The 12,969-nt window shown below is 43.4% G+C and overlaps 1 protein-coding gene across 1 annotated transcript in view; it reads right to left on the bottom strand.

Annotated features, from left to right (window-relative positions):
- Positions 1–7,584: 7,584 nt before the first annotated feature.
- Positions 7,585–12,969, bottom strand: part of HSD11B1 (hydroxysteroid 11-beta dehydrogenase 1) — a 29,198-nt gene continuing 23,813 nt past the window's right edge. Inside the window, exons 5-6 of the mRNA XM_029228714.1 lie at positions 9,802–9,945; positions 7,585–8,198 (exon numbers count right to left, since the gene is read on the bottom strand). Coding sequence (XP_029084547.1) covers positions 7,981–8,198; positions 9,802–9,945 — 362 coding nt within the window. The 3' untranslated portion in view covers positions 7,585–7,980. The remainder of the gene's footprint in view (positions 8,199–9,801; positions 9,946–12,969) is intronic.

The following is a 12,969-nucleotide window of genomic DNA, read 5'->3' as shown; positions in this document are numbered from 1 at the left end:
AGCAGGGCGCCTTCAGAGGGCCAGCGGTTCTGTATCCTCAGGGAATCCAAAGCATGGCAGGTGACCTGGGGTGTGTCTGGGGATGTGGCTGGGGTCCTTGCACATCACTGTAAAGAGTTTAGGTTTTCTATGTACCATTTTACCCAAGGATGGCTTTGGGTATATGCTAGCCTCCACTCGCAGCCAAGACTCTGTCTTGATTTCCCTATACCTTGACATTTCTTTCCCCTGGAGGCTCAGAGCACCTTGCTTTTGAGGATGACCACTAGCTGTCGCTATTGAACAGATCTGGCTGCCCACAGCTAAAGGCCAATGGTGGTGTCCTAGGCTGCTAGCTCCCGGCGGCCCTACCAGATGCTTGAGTGTGCCCCGCCTCCTCTGGGTCTGTTAATCCGTCCTGAGAGGCGACTCCCCGTAGACACGCAGTGAGGAGGTGGTGGTAGCCCTTGAGCAGAACCTGGGCAAGCTGCGGGAAGGAATTGTGGTGAAGTGCGGTCCACCACACCACCGCAGTCAGCCACTGGGTGGCGCTGCCACCACTGACCGCAGAAAAGGGAGGCCTGTGGAAAGGGTAAGTCTCTGGATAGGACTGCTTTGCTGCTTTGGGATGGGGTAACTTTTGCGTCCACTCTGTTACCTGGAGTTCGGGGGCCACAGGACTGGTCAAGGACAGTGTGAGGGAGGTCTGGAAGCACACCGACCCAACAGTCCCAGGTCAGCCAACACTGCCATTTTTCGGGTCCTTCAGGCCTCACCCCGGGCCGGCGTGTATTTTTTGACTTGTCCCCAGTTTCCACCCTTTGGTTCCAGGTCATGCAATGAGCCAATACACCCTTCCCTTTGGCTTCTGTTTCCTTATTTTCCTTCCCAGCAACTCCCATCTCCAAAGCCTCCCCATTCAGCGGGTGTTCATCTGGGACTTTACTTTTTTAGGAATCCATTTCCCCCTCTCCTTTTTCCTGTGGCATTGCTGTTCGCTGTGTCTGTGTCCTCACCCTGTGTGTTCGGTATCTGTGCAGACTTAATTCTGCTTCTCCTGGCTTTTCTGCCTCCGGGCATTGTAGTTCTAAGGACTCTTTTACCTTTTTAAAAATTCTCTTTTCTTGTCTGCCTTTCCTTTTCACATTTGCCCTGTCTTCGTCCCTGTCTCCCATTCCCCCACCTTTAAAAACCAGAGAATGTAGACATATTCTAAGTCTAACTAGAAAACTTGTGAGTCTAACAACTAGAGAAGTTAAAGTCTAACAACTAGCGGGGGAGGATATAGCAAGTAAGGGGTATCCTGACTTTTCTTGGCATCCTTCATGAGCTGGCAACCCTCTGGGATGGGCTGGTGATCTAGGGGCGCTGAGAGGCTGACACTGAGGCAGACTTGCTGGAGACATGGTGAGACAGCATGGGTACTTGTGTGTTTTTCTTTTCCCTCAATGCTCCAAGTTAGTTTGGTTCTCATACCTCCCTTGAGAAAATAAGGGATGCTTCTGGGACTTCATTAGCATATGTGTCCCCGTGCTCTGGGATGGGCACTAATGAAGACGAATGTGGGTTCTTGGCAAATTCCCTGGACAGCAGGCAATGCCAGAAGGGGTAAGGGTTCTACCCAACATGTAGCATCCTCAGAGGGGAACAGGAGTACACTCTGAGCCAAGGGAAGGTTAGGCCTGTAACTAAGGTCCCAAAGGACTGGTTAGTAGCATAACATATGCTGACTGCTTCCTCTCACACAACTTTAGAGCCTTAGTCTCCAAAGGGGATGTGTTGCAGGGACTACTGGGGTGTAGGGAGAAAAATATTAGAATTTCTCTTTATTTTTTTTAACCTTGTCTTTTTAAGATTTCTATTTTTGCATATGTTTTGTGCTAGTAAATATTACATGCACATATTATATAAATAGTAGCTATGTATCTATCAGAAATACATGTGTCTAATCATTTTTTAATGATGAAGTGTGGGATCCAAAGTTTCAGAGATCACTGCTCTGGAGAATCTTTGGAGCTTGCCATGGACTCTAGCGGAGGCCTGTGATGCTGGCCCAGAGCCGCCCAGCTGAGGAGAAAGGTCCAGCCTGTGTGGACAGACTTGGCGACGAGGTGGGACTTAGTTGTCCTTGAGAGGGAGCTCTCCAGAAACAGCAGCTGGATGACTGTCCCCCATGCCCATGTGAGTCACAGCCTCTGAGATCAACCTCAGGGTCCCCTGCTACCTGATATCTTAGGGCCTTTTATTATATTCTTTGCTGAGGAGAGGTTTCATAGTTTCTCAAAGGGAAATTTGAAGAGTGAGAGGCCTAGGATATTCTGCAGCATGGGGTGAGCTGTGATTGATTAGGACTTTGTAGATGGTCAGGTGGGAGGGGATCCTGTCACCATGGTTAGGAGCCTGGCATCTTAGGGACTGTGTCCTTCTGCTCTGACTGTATCTCAGACTTGTTTCCGAGGTGATTTACATTTGTGACAAATACTTGTGGTTGCCTAACGGAACCCCATTTTTGTTTGGGGTGGAAATGTGCTCAGCTGAAAATTCCATTTCTCAACCTCTCTTGAAGGGAGAGGTGGTCCCAAGATGTGACCCTAGCCCAGGGGATGTAATCTGAAGTCCTCGCTGGGGCTTTCCTATTGGCTGCTTATTAGGGGTCAGAATCAGCTGGTGCACACATTTGACCCTTCACATTCCTCTTTTTTTTTTGGCATGATGCTGAAGGTGGGGCAGCTGTCTTGTGACCCCACCGTGACAAGGAGGAAGATGGATAATTGGAAATATAGAAGGAACCTGGCTGCCGGAGGTGCTGGTCTGCTCTTCCCAGACTTTTTGTTATGGAAGGAGAAGAAATCTCTATTTGATTCAGCCATTGCAGGGGTTTTTCTGTTGCTCCCAGGGGAATGCAGTGCTAGCGAACATGAAGGTGGACTCAGGGCTCGCAGACACCTGGGTTAAGGCCATGGCTTCATGCAAGATGCTGACGTCCTTAGAGTTGAAGAACGTGAGCGTCCCCTGTCTCAGGGAGCCCTTGTTCCCTCTTCTTCTCCAACAATGATGGAAACAAGCTGTCCTGTTACTTGCAAGTCCTTGGAAGAGGAGAGAGGCATTGAGCTGGCCCTTTAAGGATAACTAATTCTGTTAAGAATGTGGAAAGTGAAAGTCAGGGTGAGTGCTGGAGCCGACTGTGCAGGTTTGAGCGAACTGATGGTGCTTAGCTCTGCTAATACAAATTCAGTGGTGGCAACTGGTGGCTTCAAATTGGCCATGGTGAGAGTACTTGTATCATGGAAGTAGGCAAATATTACACATCAGGGCTTTTTTCTTTTTTTTTTCTTTTCGGGAGAGCCAGTTGTTAAGCATTTACCAACACACCCTTGGAAAGACCACAAGTTTAGTTTACTAACTACCTTAATATTGTTTCATAGCTTCTCTGCTTTCCCCATGCTGTCTAATAAGTTATAAGTGAGCAGAATCAAGAAGCAGCTGGTTTCTACTGAACTCAGGCTGAAGTCTTTTATGTATTTATTTTTAAAGATCCTTGAATTTTATTTACTTATTTATTTATTTATTTATTTGGCTGTGTCGGGTCTCAGTTGTGGCATGCAGGGTCTTTTGTTGTGCACGGCTCTAGGCATGGGCTTAGTGGCCCCGAGGCACGTGGGATCTTAGTTCCCCAACGAGGGATCCAACCCACATCCTCTGCATTGGAAAGCCGATTCTGAACCACTGGATCACCAGGGAAGTCCCAGGCTGAAGTCTTATTATGTCTTTGGGCCTAAGGTGAGCCCTAAAAGTTCAGCCTGAAGGTAAAACTAATTTTAATCTGACTTTGGCTGTAAATTTGTCATCCGGTCAAGCCCCTGTCTCGGCATTCGTCTCCTTTCCACGTCATCAGCCTCCTGCCCCCATCCTGTCGACAATCTACAGGGTCTCAGCTCTTGCAAACCCGGCTTCTTGCCCCAGTTGTGCCACCCACAGAAGCCCCCGATTCTGGGTCCGGAACAGCAGTTTCTCACTTGCATCCACACATCTTATGCTCTTCCTTATGAACACACCACATGCTCTTCTTACGATGTGACATGACACTCCTCTATCAAGAGCTGGGGTCTGTATGTCCTGTCCTTGAAGGGTGGATCTTCATAAAACTGCTTCACTAATAGCATATGGTTGGTCGTAATGGGTAATACAGCTTCTGCCTGGCTCTGTCTCTCAGGACACATGCCTTTGGAGCCCGGAGCCACCATGTAAGAAGTCTGGCAGCCCTGAAGCTGCTGTTCTGAGAGACCACGCGGAGAGGCCACAGAAAGCTAGAGAGGCCCAAGGAGCCCTCAGCTGTTCCAGGCTCCAGCTAGCCAAGTCTTTCCAGTTCAGGCACAGGCTGCATGTGCGACGGGGCCTGCAGGTGATTTAATGCCTGGCCTTTGAGCCAGCCCAGCTGTGCTGAGTGGAGCAGAAGTGAGCTGTCCCTCTCTGAGCCCTGCCCAGACTGCAGACTCATGAGTGAAGTAAATGTTTCTCTGAGGTACTGGAGATGAATCCTTCACCATGTCTTTAGGGGGGGACACACTTCAACCCACAACACTGCCATTGCAAGAAACACAGGTCTGCTCTTCAGAGGGAAGCCATTCCTAATTCTGTCAGGTCTGAGAAGATTGCTTCATGCAAGTTAGCCTCCCCATTCCATACACTCACACTGACACTCACACATACGTGTGCACACACCTCCCATTATGTGTGTGTATATATATATATATATATATATATATATATATATATATAAATATTATATATATAATTTTAACATAAATGGGATTATGTGATACACATTTGTAAACAACTTGCCTTATACACTTAACAGTATGTCCTGAAGGTCCTTCCATGTGAGTACGTTTAAATCTACCTCATCCCTTGTTATCATGATATAGTGATTTCATAGTATTGATAGCCTGTGGGTAGACAGTAAAGTTGTTTTCAATGTTTTGGTTAGGGTTAGCCCTAACCACAAATGTAATGTTTGGTGACTTTAAAATTTTCCTAACAGTTAGGACAGTAATTCCTTATGGTAAGAGAATATTTTTGTTAAAAAAATATTGCTGGGTGACCTCCAGGTGGAGTCATAATCCACTTTGCATGATAAATGAGGGAGCAGAAGGAGGGTGGGGGCTGAGCACACTGGGGTCTGAGTCAGGGAAGACGTGGAGCTGGGAGGAAGCACTTTGAAAGAGACCTGGCCCAGGGGGCCCTTTTGAGTTAAATGATGCCCAGCCATGGAATGTAAACCCAGTCTTCCTTCACCTCTCTGAAATATTAGGAAAAGGTGACATTGCTCACTAATACGTTCAGTGAGAGTGGAATTGGTTTTAGAATCCACAAAGGAATGCTGAATTTTTGTGTCACTGAGGGTGAAAACAGACATCCTTGCACATATATTTTTGAGCTCATTATGAAGTGAGCTAGGCAGGCCAGATTCTCTTACATGGAACTCATCCAATGACAAAAGCCTTTAGGCTGCTGGTATCACTGAAATTGGACCTTGCCTCTGGAGACAGTGAGCAGATATCTAGGGGTAGGGGAGCCAGGTAAGGAGCTGGGTTAGGGACCTTGAGAGGGCATCTTGGGAAGGGCTCCCGAAAAGATCACTACAACCACCTGTGGGTGAGAGAAAGAGCTGAGTTTATTGCTCACTCAGGTAAGGGGAAGTACTACCTTGGATGGAGACTTAGCAGCCTTTCAGAATGGGGAGGGCAAAGTTGGTGTATTTATGAAGTGTTGGAGTCTAGTTTAAGGTTGACTTTCAGTGTGGTGGCTTGATTACGATTGGGGAAGGATCGTGATGCAAACATTTCAGATTGGTGACGACAGGGTTTTGACATCAGGTTCCAAAGAGCCTTGAAGAGAATAGCCATTTGATGCTGTCTATTGAAAAGCTGAGCATTTTTAAATGCGTTTGCAACATTTATCTTCCTGGACAGAAATTGCTTGAAATAGTAAGGTCATGCTGCTGAAGACAAGGGAATTGTAATGTCCAGGTTAGTGAAGACAGCAAATGATGCGGGTGTCAATGGTATTGGTTCTCAGACCTAATTTCTGAGATCATCCCCTTCGGATTCTGGGGAAAACCTCATGCAGTAAGACGTTTAACCTGTACCCAAGCAAATTCTAAGTCGCTTTTAATATTGTCCCCACCCTTCAGTTAAGGAATTATTGCACTCTATGTCATCAACAAAGTCTGTGAAGAGGGAGCCTCATTTCTACAGGAGACTGAGGAGTGTTAATCTGACTGGTCAGAAACCAAGACATCTACTAGATCTCATTTTACACGTGTATGTGTGTGTGTGTGTATTATGCTATATAGTCAGAAACCAGACTTCACGTTTTTGGTCCATTTTCTCACACACAGGTTCAGTCAGGTCTCTCCTGCTCCCTTTGCCCTGGACATAACCTGGGAAGGTCCATGTTATGGACTGAGAAAAGTCCAGCCATATTCACACTCCCAGATCCAACTCCTTGTATATGCGGCTGGCAGCTCAATGGACTCCAATCTGTTCTGCTGACCAGCCATCTCGATTAAGAAGCAAGAAAAGGAAGTTTACCCTACACTTCCAGACCCATGTCTTGTGTCCCAGCATTACTTCCCATGGAAACTCTACATTTGGGAGTGTTGGGTTTGTGCTGGATATACACCATCTATCCCTCCAAGCACTCTCCATCCTTTTCCACCCTGCTCTGTGTATGGGTATGCTGACCTGTGTGGTTTATATCAATCTACACTTTGCCCCTTTGTTCACCTAATAGAAAATACCAACTAGAAATCAGAGGGAGGGAAGTGAATGAGGCTGGTATATTTATTTCCCCAGATCCCTCCCCTGTGGTCCTTGATGGGCTGGTGGTATCCTTTAACTGAATGTCATAGCTCCTGTCATGTGGCACTCTGCAAACACTTCTTTCTATCTGGGCTTTCATAACAGTTCTCACCTCTTTTCCCGATGGTGGGCCTAGGGTTGGAAATAGCTGCAACTAACCCTGAGATGCTACATTACCTCTGTGATTTCCCTATAACCTTGCCCACACTTTTGTAAAAAATCTCCTTTTTATTAACCTCTACTAAAATTATCCAGTTTGCCACTCTTACCTGTTGGGGGACCTGGCCAATATAGGGCTTTGTTGAGTTGTTAATGTTTTGTTTCCTCTTTGGTTGTAGTCACGTGATGCCTGGCAAGTGTTTGATAGCTATTTGTTGAATGAATGAATGAATGACTCAATGTGTGAGTGACAGGATTTGAACTCCAACCCCTCCTCTACAAACTTCTAATATACTGCTGTGCGTTCACATGTAGAGTACAGCTGCTTGATGCACCCTGAGTACAATAACCGAGTGTAGGTGCTGTGGCTCCAGGACCCTCCGCTTCTTTGGATTTGCCCTGCTTGTTCATACCCAGATGTCCTCCTTCCCAGAGGAGCAGTGTGAAATAATATAAAGAGTGTCTGAAATATACAAAATGGTAAAGACACGATGTTCACTAAATGAAGAGTAGGGTGATTTCTTCGACTCAAAAAGAGATAAAAGGTTCATATCACAAAATAAGAAATGTACACTGAAAGGTTTCACATGTATAGGTTATGGTTTTAATGGAGCCGTACCGAATGAACTGAAGTTACAGCCATGAGGTATGAATTTATAAAGTTTATGTGACCTTTATTATAATTGATATTGACTAAGCATTATAACATTATTACATATGAGATAAATTTGATATAACTATCTTGTAATTATATCTGTTGTTACTGTCAGGTTCACAATTGCTGGTTCATGACATTCGTACGCTTTCTACTGCATAAGTGTTAGAGGAGCTTCTTTAAATTTTGAGATGTGATATGTGACTTGCAACCCCCTGGGAACACTCATATCTCTCTGGGGAGATACCTTCAGGATGGAGCTCATGTAAATATCAGGCAGAATTGTTCCAAGCCCCCTTATCATGCCTAGCCCTAAGGAAGTACCTAGTTGTTTATAAATATTTCCATATTATAATTTCGTAAGGAGAGAAATTCCATGATCTTCCTCCCCGGATTTCCCAGCAGGAAAGGAGTCAAGACCGAACTGTCATAATATACTTCCTTTTGGCGCAGAGCTCCCCCTTTGATAATCTCCAGGGCACATTCTTCCTTTGGAGATGCTTCTGCATTGTATATCCCAGCAGTTCCTGTCATGGCTGTTTCTGTAGAACGACAAGAGAAGAGTGGGGTTATCTAAGACTAGCAGAGTCTACACGATAGAAGGCCTGCAGACACCAACAGCTTAGCTTTTAGGGGCTGTTGGCCAGTGCTTGCTCGGCAAGGTCCACGGGTCCTGGCAGGACTACGTGGAGAAGACTGGGTATGTTTAGGGCCTATTGGGCAAAGAGAGGCTTAGTGTTCGTATGGGCCTCGTCTAACTGGATGAAGATTTGTGGAGGCAGCTGGAGGTTACTTGTTGGGAGATTTGAATCATACTCCTCTCTTGGGTGTTTTGGCTGGAGTGAGGGAGTAATATGGGGGAGCAGAATGAGGATAGAGGTCATATGATGGGAAGTGTCAGTGGGCAAAACCAGAGTGAGGTATGATAACGACTACTGATTTGTAAAAGGAAATGACGGGAGAGAATCCAGACCTTTGCTCCCTTGTCAACACCAATCACTTTCACTTAGGAGGAAACTCTTGTTACCTGCTCTCTTCCTCCAGGTATTCATGTCCTTCTTGCCCAGCTTCTGTCTCTCTCTCCATCCTTGTTTCATTGTGTTTCTTTGTCTCTCTCTCTCGTTCTGTAACTACTACTCAATTTACTCAATTACTCTTAAATAAAGTTTTCTTTTAAAATTTTTTTAAATTTTTATTTATTTATTTGGCTACGCGGCATGCGGGATCTTAGTTCCCCAGCCAGGGACAGAAACCATGCCCCCTGCAGTGGAAGTGCGGAGTCTTAACCACTGGACCACAGGGAAGTCCCTTAAATAAAGTTTTCTTATCATACTTGCCACATGTTTTAGATAAACTTGCATTTGGACTTAAAGAAAAGTTGTAAAAATTGTGCAAAGTTTTTCCTTATATCCTTCCATCACAACAACATAACCATTGTACAATTATCAACAATAGATATGATAGAATTGGAACAACCTTACTAATTAAACTGCAGGCTTTATTTTTTCACTAATATCCTTTATATATTCCAGGATCTTATCCAGGACTTCACTTAGTAGTAATTTCTTCTTATTTTCCCTCTTATCTCTGACAGTTCCTCAGTCTTTCCTTGTCTCTCATGGCCTTGATACTGTTGAAGAGTGCTGTTCAACTGATTTGTGTAATGCCCCTCAATTTGGGTTTGTCCACTGTTCTTATAATTAGAATGAAGTTATGAATTTTTGGTAAGAATACCCCCAAAATGACACTGTGTCCTTCTCAGTGCATCATATCAAAGGGTTCATGATATCTATGTCTTATTACTGGTGTATTATTAAGGAAAACAAACTCACATTTGATAAGTCTCACATAGGAAAGTAATGGCCATTGAGTTTTCATGAGGACATAAGGTGTTTAGAATAGGGTCATATGACGAGTGTGGTGTCACTCAGCTCACTTGGTGGTCAGAATGGAAAGAAGGGTCAAAGAGCAGTCAGAGGCTCTACTAATGACAGTGGAGCCCCTTCATTAAAGGGAGAATAGCGCTGTCACTGGTTTTCAGTGCATGACACATGACGATATCAGGGAGTTCAGCACCCTCTTTACCCACAATGGTAAGAAAGACAATCCATCTACAGGCCATTTATTCCAATCTCTTGACCTTACCTGTGTCTATGAGGCCAAGGATACAGAGGGTGATCGACACATTGACATTGGTCACTGCATATTCCACCCTGATAGAGGAGAAGAACCCATCCAGAGCAAACTTGCTTGCAGAATAGGCAGCAATAAGTGGATTAGCTGTTTTCCCTAAATGATATAGAGATGGGTTAACACGGGGACCTATTTCAACTCTGACGGGGCTGATCTGTGTTTTATCAGTAGCAGGCTTTGTAACCCCTGTGAAGTCATTTTACCCTTTGAATCTTAGTTTTTCTCTACTCCCCAAAGAGATTATTATGCTGTGTTGAACTTCTGAAAGAGAAAAAACATTAAGGTATCAAAGAAACTCCCCTTGATGAGACTGGGATGCAGTGTGGAGTGGGCTGCAGGAAAGCCTTCATTGAAGAGGGATTAGTTAGATTTTTAGTAAAGATAGTAAATATGTGGATTATGAAAGACCCATGTAATTCCACAGCTGCTAACTTTTCCACCTCTGACCCAAGAGCGCTGGAAGGGTTTGGCAAGGGCTGTCTACACAGAAACCTATCACTGATTTACTTTCTATGCAAGGGGAATGAAAACTCCTGTCTTTGTTTTCTACTCCATATCACTTTTCTTACTTTGATCAGCCTGGTTAATTCTCACTCAGTTTTTTGGAGGATATGTGGACATATGCCTGATAGCATAACCTATTCATTATCCCCTTTCCAAGATGAGAGAGTAGTGGTGTCCTGAGACCTTAGACTCTTTGCTCAGCATTATTATAACAGCTACTTTAAAATCCTTGTCTGCTAATTCTAAAATCTGGGTCATTTTAGGACTGATATCCATTGATTGCCTTTCCCTCCTGAGTATGGGTCACATATTCCTATTCTTGTATGTGCAGTAATTTTTCATTGTATCCTTGATATTGTAAGAGTCTCTGGATTCTGTCATATTCCTCCAAAGAGTATTCATTTTTATTTTTTATTTTTTGGTAGGCAGTTAACTTGGCTGAAACTCTGTGTCTCTTGCAGTAAGTACCAGATGAAATCTCTGTTAGTTATTTGAATCTTAACTGGGCTTCTTGGTATCTACACTGCCCTGTGAGTATTTCAGGGGACAAATAGAGATTTGAGAAGGGTTTACAGACAGAATTTGGTGCTCTTGCACTGTGGCTCTTTCCTTTCTGGGATGTCTCCCTTCACTTTCCAGCTGCTACAGAAACCCCAAACTCTTCCTTCTGCTTTTACAAGGTAGTAAGATGGCAGATTTCAATCCTAAAAATGACACTGATTGGGGTCTGCCCTTGAGCACAAGCTACAAAATTGGGAAACTCATCTAGTGTCATTTCCCTCTTTCAAGTGCCAACAGCTCTCCAGTTTCTTCTTTTGATTCTTCTCTTCAGTGCTTTCAATGGTTGTTTTCTGTATTTTGTCTAAGTTTGTTATCTGGAGAAGGTTGGTCTATTAGGTATTACCCTGCCATTATTGGAATTGGAACCTCTGTGAGTTTTTAAAATATAATGAAGTTTCCAATTCCAATTCCATTCTTCCAATGAAGGAAGAATGATTTATTCAGTAAAGATGCTGGGAAAGTTGGTTAACTAATTGGAAAAAATTGTTAGCTCTTTGTTTTATGTCATATATCAGAAAATGATACATGGAAAATTATGGCAGGTGGTGTCTACCCAATATCCATTTCCCCCTCTTTAATAAAAGAATCTAATTTTGTTCAGGATAGCAATGTATTCAGATAAAAATATTTACTTCTTCAAGATTCCCTTGCTCTTTTGGGTAGTCATGTGATCTAAATCTGGCCAATGAGAAATCTAGTAGTTGGGGTCTCCAGGAAAGATATTGATTACCTGATAAACTAGATGGATTCAGGTGACATGCAGCTTTTACATTTTGCCCTTTCTCTTTTTTTCTAAGTAGACTACAGATGTGATGCCTAAAATTGCAGTAGTCATTTATGAACTTGAGGAAAAGCTGTATATTAATTATATAATTAAGGATTATAGAACAAAAATGTGGAATGAGCTTAGATTCTTGAAGATATCCATCAAACCAGCCCTGAACTTATTACCTGAGAAAAGGAAATCCTATTTAGTGTTAAGCCATTTTTTTAAGTGGAGTTTTTGTTACATGTGCAGCAGAATGAATCTCCTGACTGATGAAAACATTCAATCATAGAAAGATAATATAAGCAAACACTTACCAGATTCTCGTTTATGAAAAATCATTCTAACATAAAAGTAAAAAAACAGGTAAAGGCAAAGAATATTTTATTATACAAAATGTAAAATTTCTATATGCCAAAACGGTAACTATAATAATTTCACTATAAAGATAAAGGGTAAATGATAAACTAGAAAATCATTTTCAACATATTAGTCAGACAAAAGCTTAATATCATCAATCTTTAGTATATAAAGAACTCTTAAAAATTCAAAAAATACAAACAAATCTCTGTAGGGAAACACTCCATCCTCAATCCTCAATCATGAGTTTTGGCTTGAGATAACTCTACAGTCAAGTTCCAGGAATGGGTGTGTAACACAGGATGGCCAATCAGAGTTTCTGATACCACTGGGTTACTGACTAGTCTAAGGCTGGACCAAAGACCCAAGCAGGGCATCAAGATACATTGTTGTTGCTTAACAAGAAATCAGTTCCCTTTTCTTCCTCTGTATCAGAACCCCAACTGAATTCATGTTTCCACCTGTTGCAGAGACTGCAGTATTCTCTCCAAATATCTTCTGCCCCTCTTCCTTAGCAGTAGAATCCCGGATTTGTAGCTGGGCTCCGTTATCTGGAATAAAGTCCACACTTCTCAGCTTCTTTCAGCCAGATGGTGCCAAATGACTAAGTGCCATCCAATAAGTTGTACACAAAAGTGTGTCATGTGATTTCTGGGATATGTCCTTAAAGGAAGAAATCAGTCTCTCCCTTCTCAATCCTTCCTCCTTCTTGGTTCCTGAAGGTTGACCCCAGAACTATCATGGACCTCGAAGTAGAAGCCGTATGTTGAGAATGGCAGAGCATTTAGAGAAAAGGAAGGAACCTGGGTGACCATGGAGCTGCCATCCTAGCTCTATACTGCTTACCTCCAGACTTGATTTGCCTTTTAACTTATTACATCCACTGTTATTTTAGGTTTTCTGTGTCAGAGAGCTGCACCTAATCCATG

This window comes from Monodon monoceros, unplaced genomic scaffold, assembly GCF_005190385.1.
Source record: "Monodon monoceros isolate NGI ecotype Baffin Bay Population unplaced genomic scaffold, NGI_Narwhal_1 Super_Scaffold_18, whole genome shotgun sequence".
Taxonomy (NCBI): Eukaryota; Metazoa; Chordata; class Mammalia; order Artiodactyla; family Monodontidae; genus Monodon; species Monodon monoceros.
Note: the sequence above shows the minus strand (reverse complement) of the source record. Positions and strands in the feature narration are given on the sequence as shown.